The following is a 17,449-nucleotide window of genomic DNA, read 5'->3' as shown; positions in this document are numbered from 1 at the left end:
TTTTTTTATTTTTATTTTTTAATTTTTAAAAGTGATAGATAAAACAAAGATTGTACATATTTACAGAGTACCTTGTAATATTTCATTACATGTACATATTACACAATGTTAAATCAGTGAAGTTTATCTCTCCAAACATTTACTATTTGTTGAAAATATTAAAAATCCTTTCTTCCATCTTTTTGAAACATGTGTACATTAACTATTGTCACCTAACTGTATAATAGCACACCAGAACTTCTAACTACTAACTTTAACTTGGGACCATTGATAAACCTTTCTTTATACCTCCCTACCTGCTGTTCTCCCAAGCCTCTGCTGGCTACCATACTACTATCAATTTCTATAAGGACAACTTTATTTATATTCTACATATGAAGGAGACAATGAGAACTTGTGTGAAGTTCTTCTGCTAGTCATCTTCAGAAACCAGCAGAATCAATTAGAAGCCTCTTAATTTTTAAAGGAATAATATGAAGTATCACACTAGCAACCCCCAAAATAGGTAGGTGTGGATGAAGCAATTGCTGTATATGGGAGGTTCTTCTGTTGTACCAGAATATTTTGGGGAGGCCTAAATGTTCCTTGTTTGAATAAGAAACCAGGAAGTTGGCAGCCGCCACCACTTCTCTAAAGTACCTCTTCTTTTCCTTGCCTGTAAATGATATGTCAAGGTCATGAAATACTAATATTCACACTTCCTGATTCTTAGACTCTAGAATTTATAAGTCATGGCTAAGCATGTGTTATTCCTTTAGCAATCTCCCAACCAGAACTGTGCATTCTTTCCTCTTTTCTCTAGCAAGATGTTCCCTGTTCCGTAGTTACTGCCTTAAAATATCACAGTCTGAATAATTTGCAATATCTAGCAATTGAATGTTTATTCAACTTTAGACTGTATGACTTTCAGAATTATATCAAGTTAAAAATTACTTGGTTATTACACATCAACTAGAATTCTAATATTTTTAAAGGCAGAACCTCTCAATATTAATTGTAATGTGCTCTGGATAGAATTATTTATAATATTTCTAGGTTGATAATAAACCAATCATTTAACTTGGAGTTCATCATAAGTATAAAATGACTAAACTTGTTAGTTTTTCTCCACTTTTAGTGCATATCCTACCAGATCAAAACATTTCAAGCAGCAATCTTTTCTATAGATTGTATTGCAAAAGAATATTTTTCTAAATATAACATTATGAAGTATTATATATAAAAATGATATCCTATGCATATGTGCTTGTTCACACATGCACATGACACTGTTTCCTCCTTTATTTCCCTTGTTATTACCTGAAAAGCATAAAGTATTTTTAAGAAATGTATTTTCAGTCACTTTTGCTTAAATGCAGCTAATCCATTAATTACCAAGAAATGTAAATGAACTCTTAAACTGAGAATTATAAGCTATTTCACTCATTTCTCTTTTTCATTATGGGCATTGCAAGCAGAATGGATCAAAGAAAGACTTCTAGGAAATTGATATCTAATCTGAAAATGACAAGGTATGTCTTATAAAGTTGTGACGTTATTTGCATTTTGTTTTTAGCTTATTAAACAAAAATGGAAAAAAACAATAATAATCACAAATTATACTAAAATAATCGCTATTGTGAATTTTGAAAGACTTGATGCATGCTAGTAAAATTAATGTTGGCAAGTGGTAAAAAAGGTCATAAACATTAACTTTGTTATTCCTTTTACTTAACAGTTTTTCATTCAATCTTGGTTGACTAAATTGTGATATTTCAGAATAGACAAATAAAAATGTGGAATGCTCAATGTTTGTCATTAAGATGACTTTCTGATCCAAAAACTAGAAAGGGACCAGCTCTTGCCTACACTGTAACCCCTACTAAGAGTCAGCCAAGGTGGATTTGAATTAGTAAATTTAAATGAGGATGTTTGCAGAGGGCAAGACAGCTGACAGTATTAGAAGAGAACAGGGGATGGGAAACAGCTAATGTCCATCTCCAGACTTTTTACCCATGGTCAAGTCCAGAGAGATGGGGCTGAAAGCAGAAATGATTAAAATGGCACAAGGGGTTCATGGGGGAAAGCTGGGCTCTGAACCATCTTGCTTTCCACCGAGGCAGCAAGTAGTAATAGAATAAAGGAAGGGCTCTCTTTTCTTCACATGGCATGTGTCATCATCACTTCAGCAGAGGATCTGGTGGAAGAGCAGGAAAGCAAGAGAACACTTATAATCACCTACAAGGACTGTTGTGAAGCCATGTGAATAACTTTTGGGGGGGCCTTCAGTATCCTTGGATGAGATTTAGAAGGGCATGCCTAAGCATGTGATGGAAAAAGAGAAGTCTCATCATTAGTGCAATCCTATTTGTCTTCAGATGCTGATGAGGATTGAATGAAGATATTGTCTTCAAATGCCTATAGCCTGCATATATTCATCAGTTAGTTATCATAAAATGTTCTGATCAAACAAATCAATCCATTCACAACTGAGATTTAACTGATGTCTGTTGAGCCTATCAAAGCAGTTTCTGCCCAGGGGCAGGGTTGTGATAGATATTTGTGAATCTACTCATCAAATAATACTGGGTTTACAATACATCAAGAGATTTTCTACGTTGGGACTGTAGAAATAATAAAAGGAATTCTTTGAGATGTACCAAAACAAAACTGTGAACCATTTGTACTTGGATTTACTGAACAATCATCTCAAGAACACAAATAACAAATAGCAGTGCTTGACATGGGTGTAATTATTTTAAATCACTAATCCTTTCCCAAAAGGTATGGTACAATATGTACTTCAAGTCTGAGAAACAGCCCATTGTTAATGGTGTTACCATTCACAGTGACTCCAAATTTCAAAATCGCTATGTAGAGACTTTCTTCTATGCCTTTTTTGTGCATGCTGTTAGGACAATATTCACAGGTTATGGAAAACTTACCTCTATAGAAACATTTCTTTCATCATGGGCATAGTCACTCACACTCAATTTATGCATTATGTACAACCTTTGCTTTTTAAATTTTTTTTAAGTTGTCAATATACCTTTATTTATTTATTATGTGGTGCTGAGGATTGAATCCAGCGCCCCATATATGCTAGACAAGCACTCTACCACTGAGCCATAACCTCAGCCCTAATTTTTTTTTCACTGTTTAAATCCTACACTTTCTTTAAAACTTTACCCAACCCACAGCTCCTTGGTAGACTTCTCTGATCACCCCAGGCTACTCTCTCTCAAATTCCTTCTTAAAGTTTGATAATCCTAAATTTATCCATAAATTAATAGTTGCTTTGTTTTCCATCTGGTTTTTTAGATCCTTTTTTATTCTTCATTCTACATAGCATGGTGGCTTGATGTAACAGCTTTCAAATGATTATTAAATCTAGAAAGCTTTAAAACGAGAAGAGGGAAGATGAAACTTAATATGTTGAGGCTCCTTTTATGTGTATACTATGAACATGATTTTGCCCACTAGTTCAGCCTACTATTACAACTGTTACATTTTATGATGATCAAGTTCTTGGAATCTTGAACTGTTAGAAAAGAATTAAAAGTGGTTAAAAAACTGGATAGTTAAAATCATTGAAGCCTGTATTATGATTACTAGGGGATGCTTGGTTTTTATGTTTACCACTGCAGTTAGGATCAGCTAGTTAAACTGTTGAATAATCTTACCAAAGAACAAAAGAACATATCTGTTCTTTAAAATTTAGTAGTACATTTTAAATAAAGTTTTATTTGGCCTTGGATGAGAATCATTATAACCACAGAACTAGATGAGCCCAGGAGGCCTCGGTATATTCCTCTCCACGGTAGTCCAGACTCAGCTGCATCTGTGGAAAGCATCACAGAAGCCACTCCAGGAAGAGAAGAGCAACCTACTGGAGTCTATGCTGCAATTCTGCTGGAATTTATTTGTTACTCATTGAATCTAATCCAAATTATTCATGTTGCAATACAAGAAATCATTAACAACATTTTAGGCAAAATAAATATTTTATTGTTTTAATATAGGTTTTTTAGAAATCAACCTTTGTGTGGTGTTTCAAACATTATAAACCTTTTATATATTCTTTCAAAGAACACTGTTAACATCTCAACCACTTTCAATTAAAATTTCACACACAAAGAATGTAAGAGGAGATGAAAATTATAAATGCTGAAAGAATAATTCCAACGACATTTGGTTGTTACTTTTCACATTTATTTAATACATATAAAACCAAATAGGAGACCATTTTCCTTTTTCTTTCATATAAACAAAGTTTTGACTGGTTAAAACCAAATTAAAATCATTTATATATGAGGAGAACAACTCTAAATTACTTCCATTTTGAAAAAACAAAAAACCAGCTTATTCATTTCTATCCATTCAAGTCAAAGGCTCCATTATTTTGACAATACTCTACTATGTAGTCTAAAAGACAAAAGAAGAAACATCTCCTTATAAGAAGAAGTCTGGACAACACAAAAAGTACATAGTGTTTATTAACATAAGGCACATTTCCAAAAGAAAAATACTACGTAAGCTGTAATAAAATTACATTTGTTTGGGGTAAAGCAATGAGGCTTACAGTGTAAGAACATTGAGTAGTTGTAGGTAACCTCATATAATTCTAACCTACTGCTATTAGTAGCCTCCTCAAGAATAAAAGCAATTTTTACAACAGAACAGTTTGTCTTCTTGAAAGTGACACTAATTAACAGCAGTGGAGGGAAAATCATTGGTTGCTTCAAGCTCTCAAAAAATGAATCAGTTATTGCACAGTAAATACCTCATAGAGGTCAGTGTTGTAAGAAGCTAGTCTGAAGAAATATGTTATTTATAAATTGGTTATGTCTGGAAGTCTTCAAGTTTTATAATTAATTCTACATAGGAAATCAATTGGAAAAATATCGACATACAAATAAATATTAGGCTTTCCCAAATTGCTACAGTTTTGAGAGATTAGAAAAGAAATAATCAGCAAAGTGCCTAGTTTCTATGTATGTTTTTTGAAAGATATGCATAGGGGAGGATACACACTGTACACTGTATACAGTAGCCTCGCTCAGCAGACAGTATCTTCTGAAGTACAGATTACACCTCCACCAGTGTATATCATCGATAATTCCAATAGTCACAACTAACAGGATCCATGCCCACCTTAAAAGAGAAAGAGACAACAACATTAAATACTCTTCAAACACTATTGCTAAGGGAGTCTTTAAAAGGTAGAGACAAATTTTATCCAAATATATATCATGATCATCCTGGGGTCACAGGATGCATATCTTTTGGAAAGTTAATTCTTTTATCTAGATTTTTTTAAAAAATCTAGATTCTATTAGTTTTTATGACATGATTTAAAATATTTCTTTCATTTTCCACAGCTAAAATTACATATTATAGTTTTCAAATTTTATTTTGTTTCTCATCTAATTTTTCATATCTACAAAAAGTATTATCCTACTGAAGTGAAGCATATTATTCCTTTTTGCATTTACCAAGTATTATTATTAACAATAAAAATTATGATTAGAGATGAATTATTAGAAATGGATCCATCGGATATGTTCCTTTAAAAGATAAACAAATGGAAAGATACTAGGAATTTGTGATTAATTCTCAAAATCTTGTTCTAAAAACTGCATCTGAAACACCATTATAATGTAAGCAAAATAAGACTCAGATCTACAGACCCAATTCCAGGATTTATTTAATTACAGTGAAATTTAAATTTAAAAACACAATATAGGTTTTTCTGTGGAGGTTAACATTTGGCTTGCTTACACTTCAAATGGAGTTTATAAGATTCTCAAACTGTAATTATAAAAGTTGCAAAAATAAAATTTTAACTAGAGAAAGAAAATTATGTGCTAAGAAAACAAAAAAATTAAAAACTATGTTAACTTATATTTAGCTAAACAAAGAAATTTAGAAAAACTTACCTAAAAATTCCACTTAATTACTATCTTGCTTAGGATTAGATGATTTACTTGAAGATACTGCTGCCAAAAGACCACTTACAATTTCCCTTCTGATTTCCCCAACAATTGACTCTTTAATCTATAATGGAAATGGGAAAAATTAGCATTTGACAATATAATCCAGTTTACCAGTTTTCAGAAAAATATAAATAGCAATAAATTCTTGCTATTAGCTAAACCACAGGGAAAACTACAACCTTAATGGGAACCTCCACATAACAGCAAAGAGGCAGTGGAAATTTCAAGCCACCTATCCTGGAACCCAGATCAGCCTCTGAGGCCTAATTACTCTATCAGCTAACTACATTATAAAATGTCACAATTCTTAAATCGAGAACATCAGAAAATGTTATTTCACTGACTAAATAATTTACTTCACAACACAAAGTAACTTGGAAGGACTAATGAAATGTTACATTTACTTTGATGCTTTCTATTAAGGTCTGCCTCTGTAAGGTAGTTACCACGATGCCCTAAGAAAATCCACTATTAGCAAAATGACACAAGCATATTTGCTTACTTATATCACTGAAAGCAAAATATGTAAAGAAGTTATACATTGCTCTAACCTTACATGCACATTTTAAATGGAAAGAGGAAATTATCATTTAGTAAAGTATTTTAAAACACAAAGAACAACCTCAAAATAACCTTAAACTCTAATAAAATATTTTTTTTTCTTTAGTGGTATTGTATGTGTGCTGTTAGTCTGTTACTTCAGGTAAGGGTATAAATCTCATTTTATTGTTGAAAAAGGCAAGCAGACCTGGGTCAATGGTAATTCCATGTTGATTTTCTTCTCCAGATGTCTAAGTACTGCATATGCCCATCCCCTCCCATTCTCTCTAATGATACAGCACTGTCTCCAAATAGCCCTCTGTGAAGGCTTTAAATGTGTATTTCCTGAAGTAAACTGATAATGCCTTCCCAAATTAGCACTTGAGACACTCTTAACTAGCTTTTAAAAATTCTACATTTCCACAGTTTCCTGTCAGCCTGATCTACTTCCTAAAACGTTCCTAAGTACGTCTTAAACACATTCCCACTGAAGTCTTTCCAAAAATGTTTCTGTATTAATCTGTCAGGCAAAATTGGTATACAATACATAGACCTAGGCATAGTTATTCATAGAAACAAAAATGTTCCTTATGTACCAACCATCTGCACTGGCATGTACTTAAATAAATATAAGCTTTTCATTTTCTAAAATATTTCTAAATTTTAAATAGCACCAAAATTTTTTCAAGTTCATAGCATTTCAGATTCATTTTCTAAATGAATGTGTGTTAGATACAAACATGAAACCAGAATCGCTTAGCTACAGTATGTAAGCACGAATACAATATGTGTACACAGAGCAACTGCAAATCTACATTTATAAGACAGTGAGTATAAAGTTTTTCCAGTTAAGTTGCCAATGCAATATGGAAATTTTATTGTCTCCTTGTGCTTCATCATTCAAAAACCAAACTACTCAAAAAGTATTCTTTACCAAACAACATCTGCCAAGCATTTGGGGGGAATTCAGACAATACTTGTGAAAAGCATAGAAGAATCTCTAAGAGCAAGGCTTGGTGTTATACGCTTGTAGTCCTAGCTACTTGAAAGCTGAGGCAGGAGGGTCACTTGAATAGCAAGGGCTACAGCTAGCTTGCTCTACTATCAAGAACGTTATCTAGAAGGATACAATACGAATATTAGCTCATAAAATGTTAAAGGATAAACAATTTTATTAACCCATTAACCACAAAAGAACAGAATAAATTTTGAAAATTTTTGAAACAAGTATGGGCTAGAAAAGGAAAAAAGTTTAAAAATTCTCAGAGAATGACAGATCTTAAATAGCAAGTTTCAAAAAATTAAGAAAATTTCATAGAATCATGAAGATAAAAAACTTTGCATCAAGAGCATCTTGGATGAATTGGAGGTAGAACAGAAACTGACAAGTGAGTTCTTTCCAAAAGGAGAGGAAATATGAATAAAAGAATGAGATCAAGTGGAAAATATGGTTAGCTACTTCCCACAGGGGATCAGGTCTAGCTTATCAATGTATTCATACATAAAAGTAATTGCTCAACAAAAAAACGAATGAATGAATGAGTGAGCAAAAGAGGGAGAAGAGATAAACATCACCAACTACTGACTCCGTGTGGAGTGTGGGGCAGCACATCTATTTAATATGCATCTACTCTGCACTACAGCCTCCTTATCAAGTGATCTCTAAGAAAGTTCCAACAGACACAACATGGTGAGCTCTGCCTTACTAAAATACATGTTTAAAAACATGTCAGATGTACTGTAATAAAGATCCTAAAAGGCAGAAACCAAGCCTAGGAACTTCAATAAACACAGAACAACTTTCTAAACATGCAGCCATCTACCTTTACTCTTTCGAGTTCTGTTGAATTTGCTTCTGTGGCCACAGGTTTGTTCATCCTATCAAATCATCTTGTAATATACAAACTCATATATATTTTTAAAATAACTAAACATTTTCAGGTCACTGATAACATAAGTCATCAATAACTGGGGCAAATTCTAACACAGTGTACATTTTTCCTACTATAATATACACAATCTGGGCAGACAAGGAGTCCCTTTAATCTGATACAAGTTGAGTTACCAAATGAATGTATCAGATATTTGTCTGGAAGGGCTTTATTTCAGTGGTCTCCTTCCAAAGAAATTCTATTATATTAAAACAACAAAAGCACTCTTTTTAAAAACCTCACAGATGGTGCAATAATAGAAAAAAGCCCTAACAGATTACCATTGTTTTTATGCACCCATGAGTGCAATAAGAAAACTTCCCTGAAAGTGCCTGCCAATGCTTGATCCTCACCTGCAAGACTTAAAGATTAAACCTTGTCTTCCTGAATGGTATCTTTGTCAACAGGGTTAGGGGCTCAGAATTTACTGGAAAGACAGAATCTAATTTAATTTTCTTGGTAGCAGATACAATGAGCTTTTTTTTAAAAAAAAAAAAGGAATTCAGTTCCAAGTGCATTTTAAGTAAAAAAGATCACCAATTGGAAATAAATGGAATGAAGACTAATCTGAATTAAACATTGTGTAAGCAAACTTTTAAGCAGAAAACCACTGTAATGGAGCTAAAATAATATAAACAAATGATATTTTGAAAATTATCACCAGCATTGGATTAATTTATCTATTAATACATGCCCTTAAAGTACTTCAAATGCATCCGTCTTTTTAAGTACATCAGTATTCCTCTTATGCCCTGTTTGATCTATATATTTTGCTTGGTAAGTCCTTCCTTGCAGACAGCAAGAGTAAATGTTAAAGCCCAACTTCCTTCAAACTATGCCAAATTATGAACTCAGTAGTTTCTAATTAATGCACTTAACATTTCAAACATTTGCCTTGCGTGCCAGTTTGAATGTCTGCAAAGTATAAAATTTTTCATGTTTAATAGGAGATTCCTGTAAATTATTAAATAATTCTCCAGGATCAAGGCATCAAAATGGCAACAAAGGACTTTTTTCATGATATTCTATTGGCCAAAAATATCAATATTCCTGTCTAAAGTTAAATTACTTACAGTATATATTAGGTCACTACAACTTTAAAAACGAGGACTAAAGTGTACATGTTTAAAATTTGTGCCAAATGAGAAACATAATGTCAAGTTTTCAAGAAAATTTTCAAAGTTAAAGGGCACAAAAATACCACATTGCTTGCAAATCAAAACTACTCTAAGATTTCATCTCACTCCAGTCAGAATGGTAATTATCAAGAATATTAGCAACGATAAGTGTTGGTGATGATGTGGGAAAAGAGCACACTCACTGCTGGTGGACTGCAAATTGGTGCAACAGCTCTAGAAAGCAGTATGGAGATTCCTTAGAAAACTTGGAAAGGAACCAGCATTTAACCCAGCTATCCCAGTCCCTTTTCTATACCCAAAGGACTTAAAATCATACTACAGTGACACAGCCACATCAGTGTGTATAGCAGCTCAATTCACAATAAACAAACTGTGGAAGCAACCTAGATGCCCTTCAATAAATGAATGGATAAAGAAACAGTGGTATATATACACAATGGAATATTACTCAGCATTAAAAGAGAATAAAATCATGGCATTTTCAGGTCAATGGATGGAGTTAGATAATATAATGTTAAGAGAAGTAAGTCATTCCCCCAAAACCAAAGGCTGAATGTTTTCTCTAATATGTGGATGCTGATCCATAATGGAGTGGCGTCAGGGGGCAAGGGAAGAACGGATTGGGAAGCAGGGAAGGAGAGGAAGAGAGGGAGTACGTGGGTGCGAAGGACGGTGAAATGAGACGGTAATAATTATCCTATGTACATGTATGACTGCACAAATGGTGTGACTCTGCATCATGTACAGCCAGGGAACTTAAAAGTTGTGTTCCATTTGTGTACAATGAGTTGAAATGCATTCTGCTGTTATGTATAACTAACTGGAACAAATTAAAAAATCACATTTCTTAAAAAAAAGTTACTTTAAACCTACTTCCTTGGTTAGCAAATATAGTATGAGAAAATTTTACTAACCAAAGGCACATCTGACTGAATAGGTTGGACAGACAGTTTACTAAATGTTAACCAGCAACAATCAACTTTCAAAAATAATTACTTTTTTAGGACAAATAAATTCACAGAATTAACACTTTCTAAAGTTTTGGCTGGTAGCTTCATGTAATGAAAATAAATGAAGAACATGCTGTGTTCTGCTATGATACTTATTTTGAAAATGTAAATTTGTTTCAATATGGTTGAAATATTAGGAAACAACTTGTGTATAATGCAAATTACACATTTAGTTATGTGTACTTTCACCAACAACACTACATAAACACAATTAACAGCATTCAGCTGAACCTAGAAACACAGCACAAAAATGCACATAATTTAAACACTGTCCAGAAATCTCAGTTGTCTGTGTATGAGCCATATTTATCCATACTGGGCATCAAAGCTTTCTGTCAGATTTCAGGTCCCTCTCCTTCCACCCCTTCACAACAACTCACAAACTGCAATCCTTCCAAAGCCCAATTCTACAAGCACACCTCAAGGTTTTCTCAAGGTTAAGTACGATATTTGTTGTAGCATTTTTGTATTTCTCAACCATTTAAAATGTATACAACTATGCTACTATTTTGATTCAGTTTCTATTTTTTGTCTTTTTAAATATCCCTGATGAAGTTTTGAGTGTTATGCCTCTAAATCCTATTTCCTGCATAAGTCCTACGGTTTTTGATTGCATGAGTTTACACAGCAGAGATTTTCAGGATCACATATATTATCTGTGTACATACCAGAACTGATGGTATTTATATTTAAATAGTTTCTCAAGATACTATCATACAGCTGCAAATGATGGCACTTAAGATATATAAAATAATCTCTGGGCTGAAAGGATCAATGGCCCATTTGAGGAAACATTCTGGTCTTTTGCCACCATTCTTGATCTATAACCACTAGAAATCTGTTCTTTGCTAAAAATCAATTCTAAAATATGCTAGATTCATATTGCTAATTATATTGATGATACAGTTTTTAAAAAGTGGGAGCCAGTGACTAATTTCTCTGACCTCATTTTGACCTTTCCCATTCCTAAATTCCTAGTTCTTCAATACCTTATAAAGATTGAGAATCTGTATGCTTGGGACCAGATATATTTCAAATTTTGGAGTTTTGCTAATTTTCTGAAATGGTTGCACAGACTTTAAAAGTTGAGCATCTCTGATCTTAAAACTCATGATCCAAAATAGATTGAAACTTGAAACTTTTTGATGACCTTGCAAAATGCTTTTCTGTGCAATTTTTCCATCATCTCTTGAGTTAGTCTTGTTTACCAAATCCTACCAGAATTTTAAGTGTATGCGTTTCATAACTTACTTGTATTTTTCTTTTATCCCTCTTTACAGAGCAGATTCTCAGACACTCATCAAAAAAAATTTTAATTGTTGTTGTTGTTGGGATCAAACCAAAGGTCTCACACAAGCTAAGTATGTGCTTAATCACTGAGTTACCTCCCCAGTCCCTAAAGTGATTTTTTTTTTTAAAAAATGTATAGGTATTCTTTTTCACTAACAGACATAATGAAAAAAAAAATATTTTCTTGAATGGGGTCTTAGTGCCTTGGCTGGAAAAAACTACAGGTAATATGGTTCTGCCTTATTACTCTTAAGAGTTCTTAAGACAAGAAAATAGAACAGAAGGCAAAACATTTTCAGCCTGTGTAATTTTATCCTGTGTAAGCTACTAGGTTTTATAACAAAAAGGACAGTGTGATTTAAGAAGAAAAGGGGGGTAGGATCCATCATAAAAGTATACCTATGGGGCTCACCCTTTTTAAATAAGATATACTATTCCTTCTTATTAACATTCAGTGCTAAAAAGTTATTATGCAAATTTTCTCAACTAATCTGTCACCACTGACTACAACCTTTGTAATTTTTTGCAGGCCCTTTGGTAACCTACAATTCTTGTTAATGATTCAGATTCTCATGCTGTTATTATTCAAGGTAAATCTTCTTTTTGTATTGATTTCAATTTTTGAACAACTTCAAATTTCCACACTTCTTCACCCACCAAGTATATCAAATTCTTTATACTTCTTAAAACCACAACATCATTTTCTTACATCAGTTGAAATAATAAATGATAGCCTTTAATCCTGGAAAAGACCAAAATTGTAATCCTTAGTGCTCCAGATATGGAAGAGTCAAGAGGGACAGACTCTGTAATGTGTTTATGTGCTTCAAACTCTACAAACATGTTTTCACCACACTGAATATAGAGAACTGCAATTATTTCACATTGAAGTATGAAGTTTGCAGAAATGCTATTATGAACATATTTTAATAGATATGAATTCGATCAATGGGAAAGGTTAATTTAAAAGCTCTCTGAAAATTACTGAATACTATGAATAAAAAGAATATCTTATAAATAATGCATAACATCCGTCTCCATATAAACGAAGCGCAGATTTTACCCACCTCCCGTATGACTTGCTGCAACTCGTTCTGCTCCACATTTCTATGCATTTCCTCGGAAGCTGGCATCGGGGGCAGTTTTTCAGGCCCTTCTTCCACTTCAGACTTAGGTCTTACAACCCGTGAGCCTTCTTCAGCTGCTCCAACTTCTTCAAAACTCTCCAGCTCTGGAGGCGTCTGCACAGAGCCTGTTCTAGAAGGAGCAGTTGGTGTCAGAGCCACTGATGCTCGGAATACTTTCTTTCTTGCCACAAAATGGGCTTTGTGTTTTCCCCCTGAGTCACCCGAAGGCACTCCAGTTCTTCTGTTAGCATGAGAAGGACCAGAACACACAGAAGATGACTCTGATGTTGCATGGGAGAAAACTGATTCTGAGCTTTCTCCAGGAGGGATTTCATATCCCATTTCTCCAAGTCCAAGGCCCAATTCAGACTTCAAGTATGACTGTTCTCGCATCAGTTCAGTGACCTGGATCAGAAAAATTATTATTTTTCTCTCTCAATATTAAGAGATATATTGAGATATTGGTTATTGAAGTTCAATTCCTAACTTATGACTGTTGTCAAAAATCACGAACTTGTAAAGATATAATTCTATTTCACTGATTTATTAACTAGTCAAACTGATTCACAAAGATCACAAGCTTAAATTCATGGCAAGCTCAAGCAATAAAATGGGCAACCAGAACATACAATGGGATGAAATTTTACTTGTAACCACACAGGTAAAGAAAAACAACCTAGTTACTCATAATGCTTTGCATTCTAATAAAACAATTTGTCTAAAATATAATAAAAGTCAAATTTGTTCAAAAAGCAGTCATCTTACAGATCTAAAGAACTGGTATCTAACTGGGAAAGCTTATTTTCCCTGGAGAATAAATATTTTTAATGATGCATCATCTCCTTTAGGTCATACAGATAAGTCACTATTGCAATTAAGCTGGCTTTCTAGTGGATTAAGATGGCAATGGTCTTCAGAAGGAGAAAACTCACTTCCAATTAAATTTAACTAATTTATGAAATTCTATATTTAAAACAAACATACATTTCATCCGCCCTGGGAAACTGTGTGTTTATGAGACATAAGTCATTTCCCTTTCCCAATGACTCAAAAGGAGAGAGCTTACTGGTTCCATTACATTCAGCGGAGAAGGACATGACAAGTTATCAGCACTTCTACTGCCACACATCCCCTGAAAAGATAACAATATAGACATGCATATGTATGCATAAACTTCTCAAATTGTGTTTTATAAAATACCAAAAAGTACCACTTTATGTCACAAAGGTCACCCTCAACTGTTATGGAGTCTTATGAAATGTTATTGTGACTGAAAATTGACATCACCAAGATGCACAGAAGTTGATTTTCTGCTCCTACCATCATACATTTCAAAGAATGATGGATCAAAATAATTAGAAAAAATACTCATTAATGATACATATTTCTGATTCTATGTTCTCTCTATATATGTATACACTCTTATTCTACTACTCAATGTATATGCATATATATGCGTATGTATGTACTTATTCTTTTTTTTTTTTTTTGACACAAGGTCTTGTTAGGTTGTCCAGATCCTTGAACTCATATATTTCTCTTGCCTCAACTTCCCAAGTACCTGGGATTACAGGTAAGTGCCACCATGTCCCACTCATTCATTTATTTTTAACAAAAATCAAACACATTGTCAACGTAATAAAAAAGAATTCAAAACTTTGAAGAAACATATTTTACAACTTCAAAGGTATTGGTAAAAATAAATATGATTTTCAAGTTCAAATTTCATGGAAAGAAACATTAGAAATAATGAAAAGTGGCAAAGTGGCACAAAATAAGGACAAGTAGTGTTTCTTTTTATTATCTTGGTTGCACACACATTTTCTATCAAAACACCTCACTTGATCCCTTAAAAAACATAAATAAGGGTAAGGGACATTAGGTTTCTCTCAGTGGAAGGGTATGTGCTTAGAATGTGGAGGCCCTGGGGTTCACTCTCCAACAGCACAAAAAAGAGAAAAAGAAAAAATAATAATAAACATTAAAAAATTTGAAGAATGGAATAGAGTCTAAAATTAAGGTAAGACTTAACGATAAACAATTATTTATTTAAATGCAAGAGAAGGGAGAAAAACTGAGTAAAATATATGTCAGTTCTTTGGAATTAATTATATGCAGTGATTCAAATTTAAATTAGTCATATTTTGATTCACCACAATTTTTTCTTCAACAAATCTAAACTTTTGCACTGCCCTTTATTTTTTGCTATTGTCAAAAATTATCATTAAGAATTTTAAATGTTATTTTCAAATAAACTAATAATATAAGAAAATTATTACAACTTATACATGAAACTGATGTGTAGAAAAGTTCCTTAAACATTCTGCATGCTTCTAATGCCATTCAAGTAAACGGGTTAAATCGAAGGCATTTGTCCTAAATTTACATGGAACCTTATCAATAAAGCTAGTGAAAACTCCTGATAACCCCCTAGGCAGCGTACCACAAGTGCTGAGGAGCGGAAAGGAGAAGGCACCTGCACAGCCCGAAGCTGTTCATCCAGGCCCAGCAAGCGGTCCTCCAGCTGAAGCTCCAGGTCCTGAAGTTCCATTCGGACTGAATTTCTCAAACTCTGCAGTTGTTCAACTTCATACCTATCAGTATTGTGACAGGTATAAAGTTTGAAAAAGGTCGTTTAGAGGTTCCTATTTACAACCTTTTTAAAAAACTACTATAAGCTAACAGAAGGTACTCAATTCCAAGTTTTATAAATTCACATAACAACTATAAGAAGTGTAACCACTAGGACAATGGTTTTTGTTCCTCTATTTTCTCTCACAACTATCCTGCACACTGAGAAGCTGCTCACAACCAACCATCTTCCTTATACACTGAAGATACAAAAGTTAACATTAATTATGTATGCCTAACTTTATCTATAGTGGTTCACAAAACAGTTACAGGGTATACAGCAATGGAAATAAAGTCTCATTTTTAAAAAATATAAGAATGCTCCTTTGAATGAAAAAATCTTTTTTAAAAAATGAACTTTTACCTTTCCTCCTCAGTCATGTGGTGATAAACCATGGTTTGCTGACGCAGCATTGCCAACTCTAAATCCATCATTTGTGTTCTAAACAAATTCAGGCTCCGCCTCATTGTTTGAAGCTCCTGAAAAGTATTCTAAAATGCAATATGACAGAATTACACTTCTAGATCATAAAAATTATTTTGTAACACAATGATTTAGGTGGGAACTTACTTCATAAAGAGGTAGAACAGATGATTTCTGAGTACTATATGGAGCAGCAGCAAAATCAGGTCCTCTCATCATAGGGTACTTCAAACAAATGAAAACAGGGTTAAAACCAATGCCAAAGTACCAACAAATTTTCTAAGGTAATAAGAAGGCAGAATTTAAGTCCTGTGTAATTTTTTTTGAGGCAAAACCAAACAAAATAAAACTCTTCATATTGTAAGCAAGAACAATAATAACAAAAAAAGTCAGTCCCCAATGCTACCTAGTACTCTTAGCTACTCCAGGAATAAGTCAATATATTTGGAAGGCGAAAGAGGCAAAAGAGAAAATATAGCTCATATCTATTTTACAGGACTTCCTTCTTGCCTTGAGAAAGTAGAGAAGCAAAATTGAAAGTCGAAAAAGCAACTACAAATGTCATTATGGGATCAGAGTAACTACTGATATGTCTGGAGGGAATAGCAAGTAACCATCAACTGTTAAACTTTTGAGCATCTGTTATATGAGACTATTTTAGGCAGTGGAGATAAAAGATACCCCATGCCCCAGCCTTCAAGTGTTCTTACACTATAAGAAAGAATAAAAGAGAAGTTTAAATTTTTATTATAATCTTAGGATGGGTGTGCTACAATGGACACAAACAAAAATTCACAAATTCACATTAGGTTAAGTTTTGTTAACCATGGTTAACACCTGAGCTGAGCTTTAACAGTAAATGGGACTTGGTCATGCAAAGAAACCCAAGGGAAGAGCATTCAAGATTAAACAAACAAACAAACCACACACACACACACACACACACACAAAAAAAAAAAAACACAAACAAAAAACAAAACACAAAATGGCATGTGCAGATCCCAAAGAATGCACAACTACTGAGAGCCCTGCATGCAGGCCAATGTGGCAGGAGCACACACCTAAGCAAGGAGACTGGATAGAGTGTTTATCTAATGGGGTGAGAGAGGGGTGGGGAGATTGATGCACTCCATCACTGAGGGGTCATACAAGAGGAAGACCACACAGCTAGAGCAGACAAACTTGCACCTGGAAAGGTGTGCCACGGAGATATAGGTGGACAGGTCCCTGGAAATCCCCAGCTTCACAATAATTACAACGAAAAGCTTAAACATCTCAATCATAGACAGAACCAGGTTTTGTAAAGAAGAAACACCCACATTCTGGTTAGAGTGCAAACCCAGGAGACAACTGTCATTGAGATAAAACCTATATTGCAAAGG

General features: G+C 33.7%; 1 protein-coding gene across 3 annotated transcripts in view; it reads right to left on the bottom strand.

The window, feature by feature from the left end:
* Nucleotides 1–4,169: 4,169 nt before the first annotated feature.
* Itprid2 (ITPR interacting domain containing 2) overlaps nt 4,170–17,449 on the bottom strand; it is a 37,134-nt gene continuing 23,854 nt past the window's right edge. For 2 of the 3 annotated variants that reach the window (XM_005324670.3, XM_013358295.4), the window contains exons 12-18: nt 16,215–16,292; nt 16,008–16,135; nt 15,456–15,606; nt 14,079–14,144; nt 12,953–13,417; nt 5,919–6,036; nt 4,170–5,133 (exon numbers count right to left, since the gene is read on the bottom strand). In XM_005324670.3, the coding sequence (XP_005324727.3) occupies nt 5,932–6,036; nt 12,953–13,417; nt 14,079–14,144; nt 15,456–15,606; nt 16,008–16,135; nt 16,215–16,292 (993 nt within the window). In that variant the 3' untranslated portion in view covers nt 4,170–5,133; nt 5,919–5,931. The remainder of the gene's footprint in view (nt 5,134–5,918; nt 6,037–12,952; nt 13,418–14,078; nt 14,145–15,455; nt 15,607–16,007; nt 16,136–16,214; nt 16,293–17,449) is intronic. The other variant, XM_013358296.4, reaches the window with a different exon arrangement.

The sequence above is a fragment of the Ictidomys tridecemlineatus genome, chromosome 7 (assembly GCF_052094955.1).
Source record: "Ictidomys tridecemlineatus isolate mIctTri1 chromosome 7, mIctTri1.hap1, whole genome shotgun sequence".
In the NCBI taxonomy this organism is placed as follows: Eukaryota; Metazoa; Chordata; class Mammalia; order Rodentia; family Sciuridae; genus Ictidomys; species Ictidomys tridecemlineatus.
The sequence above is the reverse complement of the archived record's forward strand: the minus strand, read 5'-3'. Positions and strand labels throughout refer to the sequence as shown.